The 20,286-nt window shown below is 39.7% G+C and overlaps 1 protein-coding gene across 3 annotated transcripts; it reads right to left on the bottom strand.

Moving 5' to 3' along the window:
- Positions 1-330: 330 nt before the first annotated feature.
- Positions 331-18,774, bottom strand: ano11 (anoctamin 11). Of its 3 annotated transcripts, XR_004102728.2 has the most exons (25): positions 18,567-18,774; positions 18,267-18,427; positions 17,614-17,740; positions 17,314-17,507; positions 17,102-17,209; positions 16,496-16,632; positions 16,345-16,402; positions 16,158-16,268; positions 15,905-16,070; positions 15,468-15,558; positions 14,361-14,457; positions 14,127-14,270; positions 12,727-12,864; positions 11,262-11,360; positions 10,946-11,048; positions 9,368-9,479; positions 9,190-9,244; positions 8,948-9,045; positions 7,334-7,470; positions 6,992-7,197; positions 6,762-6,898; positions 6,343-6,433; positions 4,957-5,140; positions 940-2,586; positions 331-746 (listed from the first exon to the last, which is right to left on the bottom strand). XR_004102728.2 is itself a non-coding variant. In XM_031286165.2 (24 exons), the coding sequence occupies exons 2-24, from the start codon at positions 18,393-18,395 to the stop codon at positions 2,555-2,557; spliced, it is 2,754 nt and encodes a 917-aa protein (XP_031142025.2). In that variant the 5' UTR covers positions 18,396-18,427; positions 18,567-18,774; the 3' UTR covers positions 331-2,554. The 3 variants fall into 3 exon arrangements, 2 of the variants coding, with proteins under 2 accessions (XP_031142025.2, XP_035864305.1); XM_031286165.2 differs by having other exon boundaries at positions 331-2,586; XM_036008412.1 differs by having other exon boundaries at positions 331-2,586; positions 5,009-5,140.
- Positions 18,775-20,286: the final 1,512 nt, after the last annotated feature.

Raw genomic sequence — 20,286 nt, 5'->3', positions numbered from 1 at the left:
AGGAGATAATGCAGGAAAGGGTGAAGAAAGGGTAAGGAGAAAGAGGAGATAAAATAAAAGTCAGGAGTTGCCCAAGGCCACAGCAATGGTTTAATTTGTGAGGGGAGGAGGGAGAGGAAGAGAGAAATCATCAACGAACACCTGTCTGTTTCTGACTCCTAATAAATCACTGCCTCTTTATCTGTCTGCAGGTCTCTACTGTTTGGAGAAAAGAAAGTGGAGAAGGTAGATAGGAAGGCGTGATAACATAGAGTTCATCCCTAAAGCACAGTGAGAACAGTATCTCCCAGCTAACACATTAGCATTTCAGAAACACACGCTGAGAAGGCATTTGCATTCATCAAACTACATTTATTTTGGTCTAAAAGATCTTAAATGCAAAACAGCTCACACAGAAAATATGTCCTATATTGAGGTACTATTTCACTCCTGTTTACAGTATCCTACAGCAGCAACTCTGCAGAGCGTTCAAGTAGAAAAGACGGACATGCTCAGCATCCAAGGACAGTAAACACGTACAGTATACAGTATGTGTGTACATTCCATACATTGCAGACAAAGGTGCAGATGTTTGCAGATGTTCTTCATCACAGTGAAGACAACAGATAATCTATGTAATAAGAAAAGCTCCCAATCAAAGCCTTTTATAAAATTAACATTGAAAAAAAAGGTGCACTTAACCTGACCTTAAGTCAGAAGTCATCATTAAGAAAACAACCACAATGTAAACTCATAGGGGCACTCCTCTGATTTTACACATAAAGATCAGTTTACTCATGATGGGGAGGAATACACAGACTTTGTCAAGTCTGAGAAAATAACCCAGGTGATGTCATCGAGGTTACCTCGGCTTGGAAGTGGAGTTTGAAAGACGTAGGTATTTACCAGGCAGGGAGTCTAATCAAGCTACAAAATATTTGTTTCAATAATATCCTTAACTTTCCTCAACATAGAAACACAAGAGTGTCCTGGACAATGTAAGGATACTGTAGGTTTATGGCCATTAGTTTGACACATTTCAACTTGGCGGATGGCACCAAATATAGGCCATAATTGCCAAATTTAGCCAAAAGTGACCCAGAGTTATCTGTCAAAGAATTTTAGGTCAGTGATTGGATGTCTCTTACTGAAATGCACCTTGGGAGTTAACTTTACTTATGTTTTTATGTACACAGGAAGTATTTTTGACTAAAAGCTCCTGACATTTTCTAGCATGATTACTTATGTTTTGTATTATTGATTCAACTAGGAGACAATGAACCAGACTTTTACTACCCCAACTTCGCAACTCTACAATAGACGTTTCATTATAGGAAATGTAGGAGCCAGCGTTTTTTAAGTTTGACCTGTACCAGGACTTAGTCAGGATATTTGGGCCTTTGCTGCATTGTCCTCCACCTTTAAGGAAGTGCAATACTAGATCACAGGAGTACCCCTTCTGTTAAGAGAAATTTAGCAGCAGGCTGAACAGCAGTGTTTCACGGCCCTCTCTGGTTGAAAGTTTCACCTCTAAACACATCCAGCTTCACTAATGGGTGTGGTTGTGTGTCTCAGAAGTGTACCCTATTGCACCTGCAACCACACCCAACTGTGATGTCCTGGAAGACACCTGTACATCACTGCATCAAGGTGAGATCTTAAACCACTGGAGGTCAGCAAAAACCAGACTTTTTTAGGCGGGATTAGGTTACTCTTTAATGTCATTAAAGACATATAACATCAATGTAACACTATTAGGTCTTGGGTCCACACTTTCTACTAAACCTCAGGTTTGGTCTGACGCACACTGCTGCAGGTGTCATGTCTGTGTACAATTCTAAATACACTGAACAGAAGCTGAAAACAGATAGAATGAACAATTCATGCTGTGACTGTAGTTAGCCACTAGAAACACAACTAATTGCAGTACTGGCATGGATGTGGCTTCATATTGTGCCTGTCATATTGTAACTTTGAGAGTGTTGCATTTTGGAGGAGGCTGTTGAGTTTTCCTCCGAAACTAGCATTTCACTATTCATTTCATTAATTATATCTATATTAAGGCAGTACTTTTACATTTCTGCCAAAACAAAAAAATAAATAAACAGAGATTGATGCAGGCGTAACGCAAATCGGGGGCAGCAAATCAGCAAACTATATTAATCACATTTGTCAGGGTGTTCTGTTTTCTTAGGGTCTGCTCAGGCTAGGGCCCAGTTCAGTACCCGGTGTGGATCCTTGTCAGATCAAGGACAGATGTGAAGATGTCATTTGTATAGGCCTAGTATAACTATAAGTTTTAGGCTTTCAGTGTGTTAGCCTAAAAATGTTCATGAACTGTGTTCTCCATTTGAAAAGGTGCCTGAACTAAGTTTTGGGTAAGTTTAGCCTCCATTACACACCTGCTTATCATAATGTCTGCGCAGCAGTATGCAAATTAGTCAAATGAAAACAAAATGCTAGTGCAGAAACAGCATTCCATTTAGGGAAAGAGTTCACTCATGTTATCCCAGATGTGAAGGAGTGTCTTTTATTCCTGCAATATCCCCTCAAACCAATTTTCCGCACTGGAGTCCTATCTCATGTTTCCAAAGGACACGTTGCTTGCTTCAGGGGAGACAGCGCAGTTGGATTTGGACACGGAAGGAATTGGGAAGGAGCAGAGAGACAGAAGAGAGAATTAGTTCTGTCAGACTGACTACTGTAAGAGGTATGGAGAGGATTAAAAAAAACGGTCAAAATGTTGCAACATGCTACTGAATTACAGCTGGCTGCTACGATCTTATATTAAGTCACACTGGCAATAAAACATTATTTCAAACACTGGCAGAAAAACATATTATTTCAATTACTATGTGAGTTTTAAAACATGAATCTGTACATATGTGTTCCTTCCGAGAACGAGATTGATGTCAATCTCATGTTTGTGTGTTAAATATGGAGCTAGAGGCTGGACGTAGTTAGCCTAGCATAGCATAAAACCGCTAGCCTGTCCAAAGTTCAAAAATACACCTAGCAGCACGTAAAGCGTACTATTTCACATATTATTTCTTAATTGTATAACCCCTGAGATAAAGTTATGTGTTTATAACTCTTCCCTGATGAACAGCCGGGCACAGTGACTGTGTGCAGCCTCCCAAAGTCTTGTCGTGGTTTGGTAACATTGTACCTTTACAGAGGCTAAAACCATGACTTGCTGCTTTAATTCCATAGCTAACACACATATATGTTTATCGACTGAGTGGTATCATATCATGATAACAAGATAATTCTTCCTTATTGTTTTACAAAATGATGCTGTCAAAATTAATGCTTTCCAAGCCAAATTGATTTGGAGAGTCGATGAAATACAGTGGAACACAGGTAATTGCACTGAACATCAATTTTATATTTCTTTTATGTATTACATTTATTTTGCAATATCTTAAAAAATACTCATATAGATATTGTAAATGTATACAATAGTAATATTGATTTCAATTGTATCACCCTCATCACGGGGGTTAGAAGTGTTTTCAAATTTCTCCGGTTTAGGAGCTCTGAAATGCCAGAGTAGTGTGAATGCGAGGTGTAAACGTAGCAAAAGATATTTGTTTTTAAACCAAAATGTAGCAATGTAAATGCAGCCTAACACAATACTCTGTAATTATAATTCCGAGCAAGGACCCTGTCCACAACTGGGGCCCTATCTTTTACAGATATTCTGTTCACTTATGTACTTGTTTATCACATATAGCAGTTGATAATATAGTTGTGGCGAGAAATTATAACTGTGCTGTAGTACTGTATGTATTTCAGGTTTAATGCCACTGAATGTTTGCTAAGGTTACTGAAATAATAAAATCCTTCTTGAGAATGCCATTTACTTACGTGTTATGTAGTACTCACCTGGCCTGATCCAGCAACATGACTACATGAAACACATGACAACAGCATGGGTCAGAGCACAGGGACACACACACACACACACAGATGAGGATGAGACTGTATTCGCCACGGACAAAATGTGAATGTACAGGCTGTGATCCTCAGGTGGAGAATATGAGCACAGGGTGTATTTAAACAGTTCACTGATTACTGCTTGATTGAAATGTTTTTTTCATTTTATTTCTGTCACACTTTTAGGTTAATGATCGATCAACAGCAGCGTTTATAGAGAAAATTATAATATTAACTAGTCCGACAGCCCACACAATCTTTGGATGTAAAGACGTTCATCTGACACTGACATATTTGGCTCAGGTCCCACACAGATTACCTTTAATGATTATGTTGCGTGCAGCGTTGTAGCCCGTTTATAATAACCAATCCAGCCGCAGGTACTTTGAAAATGCTCTGTGGAGGTGTGTGCAGGGATGGGTGAGCTTTTAAAAGCCTTGCAACTCTGGAATTTATTTATTTCAACAGTGACAGGTTCACCACTGTATGTAACCTGTAACCTCCGCTGGTGCATTGTTTCATTGATCACCTGTGTGGAACCAAATAGGACAACAACATACTGCAGAACATCAAACATTAACAATATAATTGTGATATGTAGGTCAGATGCCTGTATTATCGACAATAACAAGGACATTGTTTCTGGTAAGAAACAACACAAATAAAAATCTTGTCACCTTTGTTGTATTTGAATAGCAGCAGATATTTGAGAGGCAGATATCTGAAATCTAAAAAAAATCAGTGCGACTAGATAAAAACAGGGCCAAATGAGAAGATACGTTTTAGTGTGATTTGGGTGAATTGACCCTTTGAATGATCTAGACATTATAAAGGTTAGAGGATAACTTAATCAGATAAGTAATACTTATCAAATACAACCTAACGCTTCCATGACATTAGAGGACCCATGATATAGAACCCTAAGAGTCTAGACTTGCTCACGCCTAAACATTTACCTACAGAACTAGAGTGTCAGGTTTTATAAATGAGTTTGTGTTGCACTGCATCATGTGTGTGCGTGTCCCATGTTCTACTGACCTGGGCTGGAGATGCCTGGAGTGGCAGGGGCGGCCCCTCGGCCTCGACTCACCAACAGAGCTTCTTGGTTTTCAGCCAGAGCCTGCTTGGCCAAGTAGCGCTCCCTCTTGATCTTCAGCTCCAGGGATTCTGGGACATCCGGCACGATCCAGTCGATAGCTCGCAGCACGAAGAACACCACATGCTTCAGGAGGGAAGACGAGCAAACAGCGATTTCAGCTCCTCATTAGACTGAAATAAACTGCCTCTCCTGTCACAAAATCTGAAGTTTGAACTCTGAGTACACAACTCATTAGAAATCACATGTAAAGATGTGGAAAGTAACATTTTGTGTTGAAATCAGTATTTCGACAAAATATTCTTCACTTAGACCACTGAATTTCCTCTGGAGCTTTTAGCCACTTCTCGCCTCTATTAGCGAATAAACTTAACTCAGGTAAATTATATCTACAACTGAGCGAACTCCATCCACTGATGAAGACTACCAGATGTGGCTGAGCAACAACTGTTACACTACAGAATTATTTTCTCTCTCTACTCCACCTTAAGAATTCTCTCCTCCGCCCTTATAAGATGTCCCATGACTTTTCGAGTGATCCCTCATCCTCCCCTGAGAGATTTTATTCATTTCAACCTTTCCCTATCTGGAATACCAACCAATACTCCAAAATTTCCAATATTCTTTCAGAATTCCATGACATCTAAAAACCCTGCACCCTCTATGACTCTCCTGATTACTCTTTTTCTTTTCCCAGTACTTTAATCTGACACATTTGTTCAGTGATCACAACGGAATTGCACAGTAATAAGGTTAGGTTATTTTTCTTACTGTCAACGAATCCCATTAAAAGACCATAACCAACAATGAACTGATCCAAATAACAAGTGGTGTCTGTGTTGCCACATACACTGTCCTGTTGCCATAAACATTCACTAGCGCACCAAATGTGTATTAATCTGTGGCTGACTTCTAAATGAAGGAAGACAGGGCTGAAATGGATGCAACTGAATAAATAAAAACTTTGAAAGAGTAGGGGGCCTAAGGTAGATGCTGAAAAAAGTAATGGAATGTTGGAAAAGAAGGCGAAGACAGAAAAAGTGAGGAAGTGTCAAAGAAAGGAGACATGGTAAAATGACACATCAGCTACAAAATAACATGAACTACTGATATTGGTAAGCATTACATAAGATGGAAACACTAAAATATACACTGAGAAAGGGCTAAATTGCCAGTAGTTCAAGTATGCACCTGGGAAAAGAGGCACAACTGGGGATAGCGATGTGGGTAAAAGATAAAAATGAATCAAAATGTTGGCATTCAAATCACTGAAACAGGCAGAAGTAAACAAAAGAGCAAATAGAGAGACAAAGCAGCTGCCTTCATACCTCGAAAGCAATGATAAAACCAAGTCTGATGGCAAGAAGCTCCCAGTAGAACAGTGAGTAGTTTCCATCGTTGTCTCTGTACGCTTTATATCTAAAATAAATAAAAAGCAGAGTTACTGCAGAATATGCTGTGTGATGGTGTGAATGCAGCAGCAGCAGCACATGACAACAAACTGAACATCAGTTATACTGCCCTCTGTGGGTCAAGTCTCTGAACTAAAATCATCATGATTGAAACCAAAACTTTGACATTTTTGAAACTTGTTTTTGAAACTTGCTTTTGTTTTGAAACAAGGATTTTGCAAAAAAAAGACATGAAACAAATGTATATATGAGAGGCAAAATATGGAATTTCCAACCAAAGAGTGTTTCCCCCACTTTAAGATTGCATGCATTTAGACAATCAGCACATAGTGTACCTGCACATGGGGTACTCAGTGTAGTTAAGCGGGGCGTAAGCCAAGGTGAAGTTGACGTATCCTTTGAGATCATAATCAAACTTGTACTGGTAGAGTAGACGAGGTAGAAAATCTGATGTGAAGGCTATTAGGAAAGCCTGCAGATGGCAAAAAGAAAAAAAAGATAAAAAATGTTGTAGAAAAGAGATTAGCATCCAGTCTGGGGTGGATATCATATTGAATGGACTCACATTGGCGATGACGGACAGGTGTGACAGGGCTTCCAGTATGTTGAACCAGACTCCGATGTTCTGAGCACGCTCTGCTACGGGCCGGCGGTACTCGCACACAAACTTGTGGGCGTCCAGACGGATTTCCACCCAGTTGTTGAGGAGGGCGAAGAGCGGAGCGAGGGGGAACGCTGCCACAAAGATGGTGATGAACCCAAACTGAAGCACTGGAGAACAAAGCATATATAAACATAGCAGACACTTTCTTACAGATGTGATGTTCATCATACTGTGTATAATATTGTTATAGACATTTGAATGGCAATGACATCATGTACTTAAGATACAGTAGTGAATACTTGCCCATCTCCAGGTACTCTTCGAACAGGCCTTCACACTCCACCAGCTGGTAGTCTTCTTCCCAGCGCTGAGGCTCATGGGATGCCTTATCACCCAGCACCTTGGCCAAAGTTCTCTTCTGGCGCCAAGCCTTCACTTTACTGTCAGTGCAGAGAGACATACCATAGCTTATATATATGAAATATAGAGCTGGGCAATATATCGATATTATATCGATATCGTGATATGAGACTAGATATCGTCTTAGATTTTGGATATCGTAATATCGTGATATGGCATAAGTGTTTTCCTGGTTTTAAAGGCTGCATTACAGTAAAGTGATGTCATTTTCTGAACCTACCAGACTGTTGTAACTGTTCTATTATTTGCCTTTACCCATTTAGTCATTATATCCACATTACTGATGATTATTTATCTAAAATCTCATTGTGTAAATATTTTGTGAAAGCACCGATAGTCAACACTACAATATCGTTGCGGTATCGATATCGAGGCATTTGGTCAAAAATATCGTGATATTTAATTTTCTCCATATCGCCCAGCCCTGCAATAACATTAATATAGAACTTTTTTTATTCAACCCTGGGAGGTCATGCTCATCTAAAAAAACAACAGCTGCTGGTAGAGATTCTGTTTTATCTGATTCTATTTTAATACTGCCTTTCACTTTTGTTTACATAGTTTTCATTATTTCTTGTCTCTTCTATAGCTATTTACACCCTGAATACAAGCTATAATTCATACATATTATATGGATAACTGTTATCTTAATTTCAGTGTTGATGAACTGCTGGACAGGTTTCACTCAAATATGAGCAAGAAAGTACGACTGGAACAGGTGTGCTGATGCAGAGGTGTGATTAAAGGTGTGATCATCTTACTTTTACTTGTTTTTGAAGTTTCATCGTATGTAGTCGTCGCTCATTTCTCTGTTTGTTTTCGGCCATAGTAAGTGTTTACTCGCAAAGCTAGCAGCGATGGGAAAAAAAACTGTACACCGATTCACACACACAAGTGAGCCGAAAAGCGAGTCTGTATCATTAGCTCCGCCTACCCTCTCTGGTGGACCAACCACTGCTGGGAGATGTGATTTTTTTCCTAGGATGTTGGCACAGACACCCGGCCATAGCTATAGGCTCAATCACCATTGTGTTAACTTATTCAATGATAGCTGGTGACTTAACAGACATTTATTTAAATTCAAGATTATATTTAATGAACAGCATCTTTCATTTTTCTTTAAAGGCTACTATATGATTTTTGATTACCAAAGTCCTCTGAAACCTGATTCTACCCTGTTTTCTGATCTGGCACACACACACACACACACACACACACACACAAGGAGCAATTGCCAGTGCTGCAGAGGTACAGCAATGAGCTTTACTGTGCCAAACAAACAGAGCTGCAATCAGGATGCAGAACCGTCTGATGCAACTTCTCAAAAAACAATGACAATGTCATGCAGGTAAAAAAAAAACGTAACTATGGATTCTATGCAGTCTTTTATCACATGCCCGTATTATGCTAATTCTAATGTATTCTGTTCTATTAAATTCTGTCTGATCTCTCAGAAAATCCAGACTGGTATATCAGTTTATTGGACAGAAAACATACGGGATAATGAACTCCTGAATGTTGTTGATGAGTTGCTTTCCCACCATGATGATGAAGAGTTGCTCAGCCAGTTCAATAAGGCAACCCCCGGGACCACACTGCAATAGAGTGTGAAGACACACAGAAACAGAGATATGACACAATGGAGGATCACATTTCTTACATGCTTAGATAAAAATACAACAGCAGGGATCTGGAATACTTCCTCCCTTTGACATCGTATTGGTAAAATATAGACTCACATCTTCATTTCTCATCCCAAACAAGGTCCCATAGTTGGTGGGGTAACCCACAAACCTACACACACAGAGAAGTAAGTTTAAAAGGGTAAATTAAGACAGTGTAAATCTTATTTGGTACAGAATGTTCAACATTTCTCAATCATTTCTGTGTGTCTGCTGAGATTGACTCGTGTCTTACCTTCCTTTAAAAAAAGCCACATAGAAGGGGGATGAGTAGAAGTTGACAAACTGGAAGATGAACACCTTGAAGATGAAGGCGTTGTCATACTGGGTTTGTGTTCTGTGCATCTCTGCCAAAGAGAAAACATGGACACTCAGTGTTAAAGACATTGAAGTCAAATTAGAGTAATAATTTCACTGTTCGCCTTTGTTCTCTCCTTCAGATAAGTTTATCTTACAAGAGGGGAGGCCTAGCCTGACAAACCAGACCCACATCAAGATGTTGGGTCTGGGAACTCACCATTGGCAGGGCTCAATCCGAGGGGCGGGATAAACGGTTGTCTTTCAAATTCCCTTTGCACGCAAGCCAACCAGAGCAACGCTAGTTGATAGATTAAACTTTTGCCGTTTCCGGTCGGCAAAACTCCGAACACATCTTACTTTTTTAAGAATGACTTCAGTGCTTAACTCCAAGTCTTCCAGAGTCACAGCCAAAACCGATTCAAAAGACCGCTGTTCGCCAGCAGCAGCAGCCATCTTTTTTGTTTTCAAGTAGCAGGGAACCGTCGCAACTCTGCTGTCCTTATGTTAAGCCCGCCCACTGACTCTATACATGATGTGATTGACCTGGTTTTTCCAGCTCGCAAGCCAACGGAGAGTTGCTAGACTGACCCTGGCTGCAAATTAGCTGCCGCTAAGGTGCGTCTAGATTTCTAGGCTAGGGGAGGCCTGTAACAATTATTAAATAATTGTCTAATCGCATTTTTTTACATAATTGCCATTTCCTTGTTAAACCCCAATTAATTGCTAATGTCGGCTAAGGTCCTAAGGGGTATGCCTGTTGATGGTAATAGTCAGTTTTATGTTCATTTAAGAAAAAATACAATGTTTATGATAATAAAAGGGCGTGGTTTACTTCATAGGTAGTGTACCTGTGTTATTACATTATCTGGGTCACATGACAGTGATATAACCAAAAGATTTATCCTGGGATTCATTCAAAACTTGAACTTGTTAGTAAAAAAAAAAAAAATACATAAATACAAATTTTTTAAATTGGACAGAAAGAGACAAATATATTGTTAATATATTGTTAATTACAGTGAAATTTTAAATTGTTACAGCTCTACAAGGGAGTTGCTTAAAACCTGTGTGAACAAATGACTGCACATGTTGCCATGTTCAGAGATCTCAGCAATAATTTGTATATATATACAGTAATATATATTATATACTATATATTGTTATCTTATAAAAACAACGGCCAAAACTATTTGAAAAGGATCCAGGAAATGAGCTGGAATTATTCTCTAAAGCAGCAAATGAAGTGAAATGGACACAACAACTCTGAGTAGTCTAAACTGTATCAGATAGCCATTACTGAGCAAGAGAGACACTCTGGTGTGTCACATGTGCTCAGTGCTGTGTGTTGCACTCGGCAATGTATTTTTGTTGCCCTCACTGAAGGCCTATTTTTACTCCAGATGCTGGGATCAAATTCAAGACGTCATCTGCTTTTTTGAGGAGTCCAGTGAAAGGCTGACATCAATATACAGCATTGAGGTTTGAGGTGTTAAAGAGCAGTATTGATTCTTACCCCATTTAGTAAGCTGCTCAGCTAATGCAGTGTAGACCTGCCCCATCAACAAGATAAGGCCCAGACTCACAATACTGCTGGAGATGTTGGCTATGGTCCCGGCCTGAGGAGTAGATCACACACATGTATGAATATGAAGTGTGCGCACACACACATACACACACACACACACACACACACACACACACACACACACACACACTTAGAGGGTACAGAGACGTTGAAGGAGCTGATGTACACCTGTAGCGTATGCATGTAGTAGTCATTACACTGCTTCTAAATAAAATGTAAAATGTTCAAAATAGTTCAGATATACCTCTGTACGCAGGATGGGGCTCCCAGTACGAAACATCATCAAGCTGATGATACCGCGGCACATGACCACCGTCACCAGGAAGATCATTACCACACACAGCTGAGAGGGACGACACAGACAGGTAATGGGGGTCAAAAACATTACAGTTGGTGGATTTTTTGAAGAAAAATAGCAGAGAAATATTCTGAACTTTTGAACATCTCTGTGAAGTTGTTCTTTGTGAGGTTTAGAATGGCGCTCTCCATTTATGCAGGTTTCCCCGCCCTCGCTGCTACATATTATGTGGCACAGCCAAATGGTGCAAAAGTGAAGTAATGATCATCTACACCACTTCCCATATTTTTTTTCTTCCAAAACTACAAACTGGATAGGCTTAATTCTTAGTCACTCTTCTTGGTTTGCTTTCAGATAACAGAAAGTGGTCATATTTTATGCAGCTGCCTTTACAGACCTTGTGCCATGGTAGCCTTTTCAATTTTTAACCTCCATCATCATTGTCAGGGGAAGGGTAAACTGATCCTCAAATCCCTATCCAAGAACAAGTTAGTCCTGAGACTGAGCATATGGTGAACAGATGAGATTATCAGATCATATCCAGCCCTGTGGGCAAATGACCTGGATTTATTATTAGAGAAAGGTTCGGTTACCACTGCAGGATTCAGTGGAATAGCACACAGGTGTGAACCCCACCTCTCTTTCTCTTAATCTCTTTCTCATAATTACAAAAGTCAAAGATCAAAATACACTGAGACTCTTCACTGAAACTAAGTATAATGACATTGAGTGTAAGAATAAGAAAATTAGGATACGTTTATACATTTGTACATAAATTAGATGATATGTAATTATTTCCATAGAAAACAAGTAAAGTAATTAATCACGATAATCAAACAAACTGCACTGTATTCATCAGATAAGAAGTCTGTGACATTGACTGGCCAATCTGAGACTCATACATAATAATTGATACCTGCAAAGCAAGATATTACACAAGAAAGAATGTTTTGTTACCTCAGATACTTCATTTAAAATATTGCTAATAGCCAGGGTTTCCCCCAGAAAAGTTCTTTAGCCTGGCAGCAATTTGTTTTGACGAGGGCCCGTCTGGGGCCAGTTACAGACTGATGGCAGCATTAATGTAGAGCCCAATAGTTTCTGTAATAACAGAATTATGGACGTAATCGCAAAATTGAGAATTTAAAAAAGCTAAAAGACAGATTTCATATGGCCCAGTGCTAAACGCTAACTAGACATTTAAAAATATGAGTTTGTTTACCGAGCAGTAAAAAAACTGTAGTTTTAAAAAAACATCTTAAAATACATTAAAAAGTAATTTCCAGTGGCTTAGGCCTGGTGGGGGGCAACTCAGGCCGAGTGGGCCACCAGGCTTGCAATACACTGGGGGAAACACTTAAATTAAAAGACAGCACATCTGCCTTTAAAACACTTGTAAACAGGGTCTCACCATCATAATGATGACCATGGAGCCAGTGAACATGCGGGTAAACCTGGTCTTCTCTGGAAAGTAGGGCTCTTTCACCCCAGTCACTGGGTTTGGCTCCATAGTCGGGGCCATGGCTGCAAACTCTGGACGAGGACGCTCCTGAGGGAACACACTGATGACATCAGTATCAATGGACATACTTTTTGCTGGTTTGCTGAAAATGGTCCAGCTGCAGACCTCAGGTCTAGGGACCCAATGAGTAGAGAGTTGGTTCTCCAGAGGCGAACTTCCTTAAGATCACAGAATTTGTTTTAATTTTTGCTGTGTTGTTTGCTCAGGATAACAATATTTTTTTCTTTATTTACACATTAAAAATTAAAAGGACATAATATATAACTTGCAAGGTAAATGTGAAGTAGAATTGCCTAAAACCCTCCAGGGGCGTGAAAAGTGGCCTTCTCCAGGCAGCATATTATAGGAAATAATCACATCAGTGTAATCTATACACAATTTGTATATCTCTATCAATTATTTTACACACACATCAAGAACACTGATTCATAATACCTGCAAGTATACACAAGCACTATCATTAAAAGACTAAGGGCATACATTCAGTGTGACATGGAGTCTTCACCAGACAAGCAAGACAAAGGAGAAAATAAATGCACATTGAAAAAGACAAAAACAAACAATAATTATAAAAGGCCTTTATTATTAGTTATTCTAACTTCTGCGTAAAAAATGGTAAAAGGGAAATAAAAACCTAATTAGACTTAAAGGGACAATTTGGCGATTTTCAACCTTACCGCTGTCTATCTGGGTCAAGGATATGTTGTGATATGTATATTTTATCCTTGTGTTTATTTAGCTACGTTAGTCTGTCTTTAATACAACACACTGCAAGGAATAATATTAAGCAAGCTGTTAAGATTGGCCCTTACCCGCATTGTGTTAAAGCTATACAAATTCCTGTGTGGAAGAACTCTGAGGATGTTGTTACATTTTGTTAAATAAAGTAAAAAGGTTGCAAAAGGAAGTGATACACCTCATGCATGGGAGACCCTGCTCTCTTCCCATGAACTTAAGGGTGCAGATGGACTCTGTTGGGATTGCTAGCCCCTTATTCATGACGTTTCTAAGAACTAGTGATGGCCAAATGAAGCTTTGTGAACCATTTTCTCTTGTTTCTGAGCCCACTAGATGGGGCTCTTTCTTCAACAAAGGGTTGAAAACACACTGAATTGCCATTCCTTTAACCTATTTCTTTGAACAAAGAGCGCCATCTAGTGAGCTCAGAAAATAAAGAAAATGGTTCACGAAGCTTCATTTGACCATCACTACTAAGAACAATTAAATGTATGAGACCAGATTGGTCAAACTCATACTGAAAGCAAGCAAAAAAGGAAGGATTATGAGACCTCTTCTTCATGGAAGTCCATGCAGTCCCAGTGATGGGCCAGGGTGGCCATCTTGCGCTTCCAGTACTCCAGGAAGGTTACGGCCCAGAAGGACATGAACACACTGAAGAGGACTGTACCTGGGTGGTCAAATAAGTAGCCCAACTGCAATGCAGAATGTAAATCAACATTAAGTCTTTTTGCATTATGATAAAAAAAAAACTGGGAAAGTGAAATGTTTTTAAAGCTCATTACCTTGGCCATTGTGCAGATATCAGACATGTTCCAGGCCTTGCATGTATTACAGAGAGGACACATCAGATAACTAGCTCCACTGTTACAGATGTCCTTACTGTTGACAGATACATAGACACAGATTAGTTAAGTGAGGAAACATGTTTTAAAGCTTTCAAACCAGGACTGCTTTTCAGATTTTTATGTATCAGGTGGCCCAGCAAATTTGACAGAAACTATACTCATAGTTATCCATGTGAGAGCTGAGAGATTGGGTGAATTAACTGTAATGTATTTTGTATTCACACAAACTCGGTGTATATTGACTGAGTGAGAAAATAGAACAGATGGAAAGTGTTGAAATCAGTCTCTCAGCTTGCTGCCAGTGAGTAGAGCTACTGCACTTTCATTTATTACAGTTGTTCAGTTGAGTTACTGAAACCATGACTACACACGCTGCACAAATAAAGCCTGGACCCACGAGATAAATCTATCTTCCTTATTTATGTAATGGGGAGATTATTCTGCACTAATTGTCCATTATCACATAAAATGGCTAGAGGTTTGTTGCTGCAGATTGCTCTCCATCCATTCTCCACTTATCAATGGCTTTAATCTATAGTGTGAACTAATGAACCCCATGAATCTGAGACATTTGGTTGTTTCCTTTCCTGAGCGATTGGCTCGTCTTCCATTCTCTATAACCTCCCTTTTTACTTTATAGCAGGATGAATATCCTGCCATGAAAAGAGAACGGTAAACACACGGTAATATTAGGCTACAAACACTCTAAGGTATACTACTCTGAAAGAGAAGTGATTCCACAATGCTTTGAAAGTAGAGTACAGCCCACAGTGGTGATAAATAATACATAAGATATTGGGCACAGACAATGCCCATGTGGATTGAATAATTATGGGGTTTGTTTTCATGCAGAACACACTGTGCTTTGATGCTTTGGTATATTTGTTTCTTAACCTGTGCTTGATTTACATCATTTGGGAGGAAGAGTGTAAATAGAGTTTAAATATCTGGGGGATTCCGGTATCCCTTAAAGAATCTCATGTCTGTCATTTGTTTTGTGTTAAGCAATTAAACATGTATTTTCTGTGTAGTGTGTGGACTCACGCTGGTGTGTTGGTACCCATGGACATGACTCCAGACACAAAGACCAGAGTTCCAACCACTGCCGCCGGCAGCAGCCAGGCTGTGTAGAAACCTGCCGAGACATAAAGGTCCATTAGGCTGCAGGTCTCGGCTGATGCAGGCCAGGGATGTGCAATCACACTGCTGTTTGATGCTGGAATGTCATTGATTAAGAGGTTGATTAAGTCAGGTTGGCGTCGCAGAAGACGTACAGTACGTCTAATGCTGAGGATAATAGATTTATTCTCTTTCTCATAATGGATTTTATTTTACTTCTCATGCCAAATTACCACAATTAAAATCAGTCATACTTCTACCTGTTATCTATCTACTCCCCCCCCCCCCAAAAAAAACAAACAAACAAATAATAGTAATAATACTAATTGAATCTATGGGTCTAAATACGAATTTATATTTACCCAGCCAGGCAAAGTAGAGTGCAATCTTCTCTCCAAAGTACTCCCTGATGTGGTCCAGTGGTTGGTACTTGTACCATTTGCACCAGCGGGCCCAGTAGTGGTAAAGAATCTGCCTCTGGTTCAGTTCGTCAGGACGAATCTCATACTTCGGAAGCCGAAAAGGGCCCTGTGGAAAAAAACTGACATGTTGATTAGAGAGGGAAAACAGGACAAGCGTTACATCAGATTAAAAGGCAGATAAATAGCATCTGACCTCATGCAGGGGGAAAGCTGCTTTGTACACCCCTTCATTAACCAGTCGGTCCACACCAACTTCAGCCCTCTTCCTTTTGCCGTACACTGTCTTGGCAAGAATCTCATACACCTGAAATAATACACAAACTCTATAAGGGAATACTTTAACTGAGTACATACACTGTAGAGGAATTCCTGTTACTCACAACACGGTGTCTCTGTGTATTAGTGAAGTAGGTTTCATGGTCATCATAACCAAGGAACCTGTAGAAGAGAGACATTCATTCAGCCAAAATACACTTTTATATACTGTGAAACAATGTTAACCGATCCTATTATTTATCATCGCTAACTCACCTGCTCATCTTAGACTTGCGAAAGGCACATGTGTAATAGTCCATCGGCCTGTTTGGCACCGAGTCCGTCATTATGTTAGGTATGCATAGTTTTTTCAGTACCTGGGCAGATGTGTTTAAGTCCAGATTTTGCTGTGCCTGGAAACCAAACACACATTCATTCAGCATAAAGAACATTTTATCTTCCTTCTCTTTATAAAGTTGCAATCCTTAAAATTTCAGTTAATTTGGTGACACCTGTGCTGACTGATACATTTACTGATAAAGGTCCCAGAGTTTTGTTAGAAATGTCTGAAAGCAAACACACCTTCAGCAGCTTCTCCCTCAGTAATGCAACGTCAAAGGGATCACTAAAGTCAGTAGGATACACTGTCTGAGAACCATACATTTCTGTACAAAATTCTATGCAAATTCATCTTGTACTGTAGACTGACGGTAGCCTAGAAATCTAGACGCATCCTAGCGGCAGCAAATGTAATTTGCAGCCAGGGTCAACAATCTTGATGTGGGTCTGGTTTGTCAGGCTAGACTGACGGTGCCATTCATAAAAATCTTAAGCATTATAACTTCATATCAAACTTACTTGATTATAAAGAGATGCACTAACCTGCAATGGAGCTCTCAGACAGAGTTCCTCAGCGTAATACACCAACACGTCCCAAGGAGCGCTAAGTTTTAGAAAATGTATTGTTTTCTTTTCATTCGCTGTTTCCTCCTAAAGAGAAGTGAGGCAACATAGAGAACTAAGTAAGAAAAATAAGTCAACAAAAATAACAAGTAGATTTACACCGTTTAAATAAAATGAATAATCTGATCTACCTTTTCCATGAGCAATCCAGCACTCTCCAGATTCTGAACAAACTTCTCCCTCCACAGTGCCAGCTGTGCCTTCCGTCGTTCAGACCTGCTGTTCTCCTCAGTGGGTGCTGCTTCCACCTCCTCACCTGTCACCTCGCTCTTCCCCTTCCCTCGACGTTTCCTCCGCGAGCGGATCTCCCATACGAGTACAAAGTCTAAACCCAGACCAGCCATAAAAAAGCATAAATGAAGGACTGACTCGGTCATCCATCAGTGAGCTTGTGACACCTCAATTCAATGCAAGCTGCAGATGCTACCTACCGATTTTGGTTCTTCCATCTCTGAAGTAATTCCCCAGCTGGGGAACTGCCTGGTTACTTCTTGTGTTACAGTAAACATACATGGGATCATCACCATCCATATCTTCATCAGCAGCAGCGGCTGAAAGCTAAAAGCATTCAAACAGTTGAGTTATTATCAAAACATGTTAATTAAAAACAAGTGAAAGCTGCTGGCGAAAACATTTCCTACTCACTTTCCTGTATGTAAATTCTTTGTTCTGTATATGGACAGTTAATTTGCTCTTGATGAGGTTTAACCTATAAGATCCTGTGCCATTACTTAGCATCATAAAAGCCTCCACTTTGCAATAATGAGTCCAGAAAGATGAGATGGAAAATGATTACTGAGCTTTTTACAGTATGCTTGAGAACAATCTTTCAGTGCAGTAAAGTAATTTTTCACAACAAAACATTTTTGATTTTCCCAGTGATATTCAGTGCCTCATCGCACCACATTGTACTACTGTGGAGATCAGATAAGAGAAGAGAAATCAGTGAGGTGTGAAGGGATGAACAAAGCAGCAGGGTTATGGCCGCTGTGTGAATGTGCAGTTATTTTTTAGATAACTATGTGATTTCTATATAAAAAGGACAACATACTGCAGCATTATAGGAAAAAAAAGTAGTGCTTACATATCTCGGCGGGATGAAGCTCCCGTTCTGCAGACTCCCATAGCTGTCTGTGGTTTGTGCTTCTCCCTCATTCAGATCCAGGAGGACCTCTCTGTCTCCCTTCAGCAGCTCTGAGCCCTTCCTCAACATGACGAGGAGGAGGATGGCAAAAGGTCCTGTGGCTGTACACATATACTGAGCATTCACATGAAATTATACTGTGGAAGAAATGTGATTATTACTGAACTAATTCACAGATAACCAACTAGACATCCTTTAAAGAAAGACACTAAAAAGAGAAAAGAATGGTCAATACTGTACCTTGAAAATGAGGCTGCTGCTAAAGCCTGGACTCGCAGCAATCTGTGCATCCCTTGTACTCACCTCTCTTCTCTATCTCTGCATCCGTCAAGTTCCTCTGCTCCACCGCTAGATAGCTGTGGAATACCGTAATGGACCTAGCATGCAGGCAGCAGCTGACACTTCACTGCATTTCAGCAGAGGTAATGTACATCAGCATAGCACGCATGCTCACTTCATGAATAATGTAATAGTCAGTCAGTGGCATAGAATTGGAGAATAAAGTCATAGCTCTCTCTAACACACTGATCATGCAGGATGTAACGTGTGGGGGCAATCTCCTCTTTGATGTTAATGAGTATTACCGGATCCATACAAGCTGTCTCGCACATTCCATTTAATTTCTTTCTTGTTTTTTTTAAATGTTGACACGATTAACATAAATTATTAGCAGTGCTAGAAGAGAAGCTCAATAGCTTTATTTCCATGGGTACAGGATCAGACTAAGGCTGTGCGCAACGGCCCGCTCAAATGCTGCTGGCCAATATTCAAAGATCCTGTAATTTGAAAACCTCCACATGCATCAGCACTATAGGTGACATAATTGTTTTTCTCCAACACACCTTCTTTTCAGTGTACTGCATTGCTGCGGTCAAAACAGAGCTAGATTTAAGAAGAGTATGAAGATATCATAAAGAGGAAGAGGAAAAGGGAGAGTAGAAGGATGCATGACAGTGTAGGAGTAACAGAGAGTGAGCTATAAAAATTTCATTAGAAAGTGAAAATCTTTAGAGCAGAAAAAATAAGGGAAAGCACAGCATTGTTTAAACGCCAGTGCCATTTAATGGGTGGATACATAGTGTGCTGTCTGGTTAATTAAAATGTATTTAAAATCTACTCATACAATTTCTTAAAGGAAAACACAGTTAAAGGGGCACTCTAACTATTTTACACATGAAGATGTCATCAGGGTTATCAGGGTGGGCTTTTTTAAATTAGATGCCTGCGTTACTATTGGGGGTATAGAGTTTGAAAGTGTTGGCAGGGAGGGTCTAATGAAAGATGCACTGATGAGTTGAGTTATTGGAAGGGTAGGATCCAGTGTTTTGGAGCTTGTCTTTCTTTCTCTCAAGAGTCCCCAACCTAAATTGCTAGAGCAGTCCTTTAATATGTACTTTAGAGGTGAGCAAAATATTATTTTTTCTAATAAAGCATCAACTCCTGCACTGTCGTCTTGGATCACAGATACCCGTGTAATAAACACAATATGATTTTGCAGTTATCAGACAAGCACTGGTGTTTCTTTATTAACACTTACAATGGAGCTCTAATAATGTCAAATGCTTTCTTTTTTTCCTGGCCAAAGCTTTAGGAATAGCTGAATCATCAGAATGCTTTTAATTGCAACCAACATTAGCTTTGGTTAAATTGCCTTGGAGAAGTTCCTCCGGCCACAGCTGAAACTGTCTTCATTTTTTATTTAATTTCCTTCGAACCTCCCAAAAGGACACAACCCACGCTATTTTACTAATCGATCTGACAGTGTTTATCTTGATTTTTCTACCCCTTGCTGAGTCATTTTGTGAATACACTTTCCATTGAAGATAAGATCACTACATGTCGTTCTTACTTACACTAGAGAAGGCCTGGCACCCTTAGCTCTGTTTTCTGTACTGCGTCATTGATATCAATTTGAAACAGGGGGGCGGTAACATCACTCTATTCTATTCTACATCCTTCT

Source organism: Sander lucioperca, chromosome 12, assembly GCF_008315115.2.
Source record: "Sander lucioperca isolate FBNREF2018 chromosome 12, SLUC_FBN_1.2, whole genome shotgun sequence".
Lineage (NCBI taxonomy): Eukaryota > Metazoa > Chordata > Actinopteri > Perciformes > Percidae > Sander > Sander lucioperca.
The sequence above is the reverse complement of the archived record's forward strand: the minus strand, read 5'-3'. Positions and strand labels throughout refer to the sequence as shown.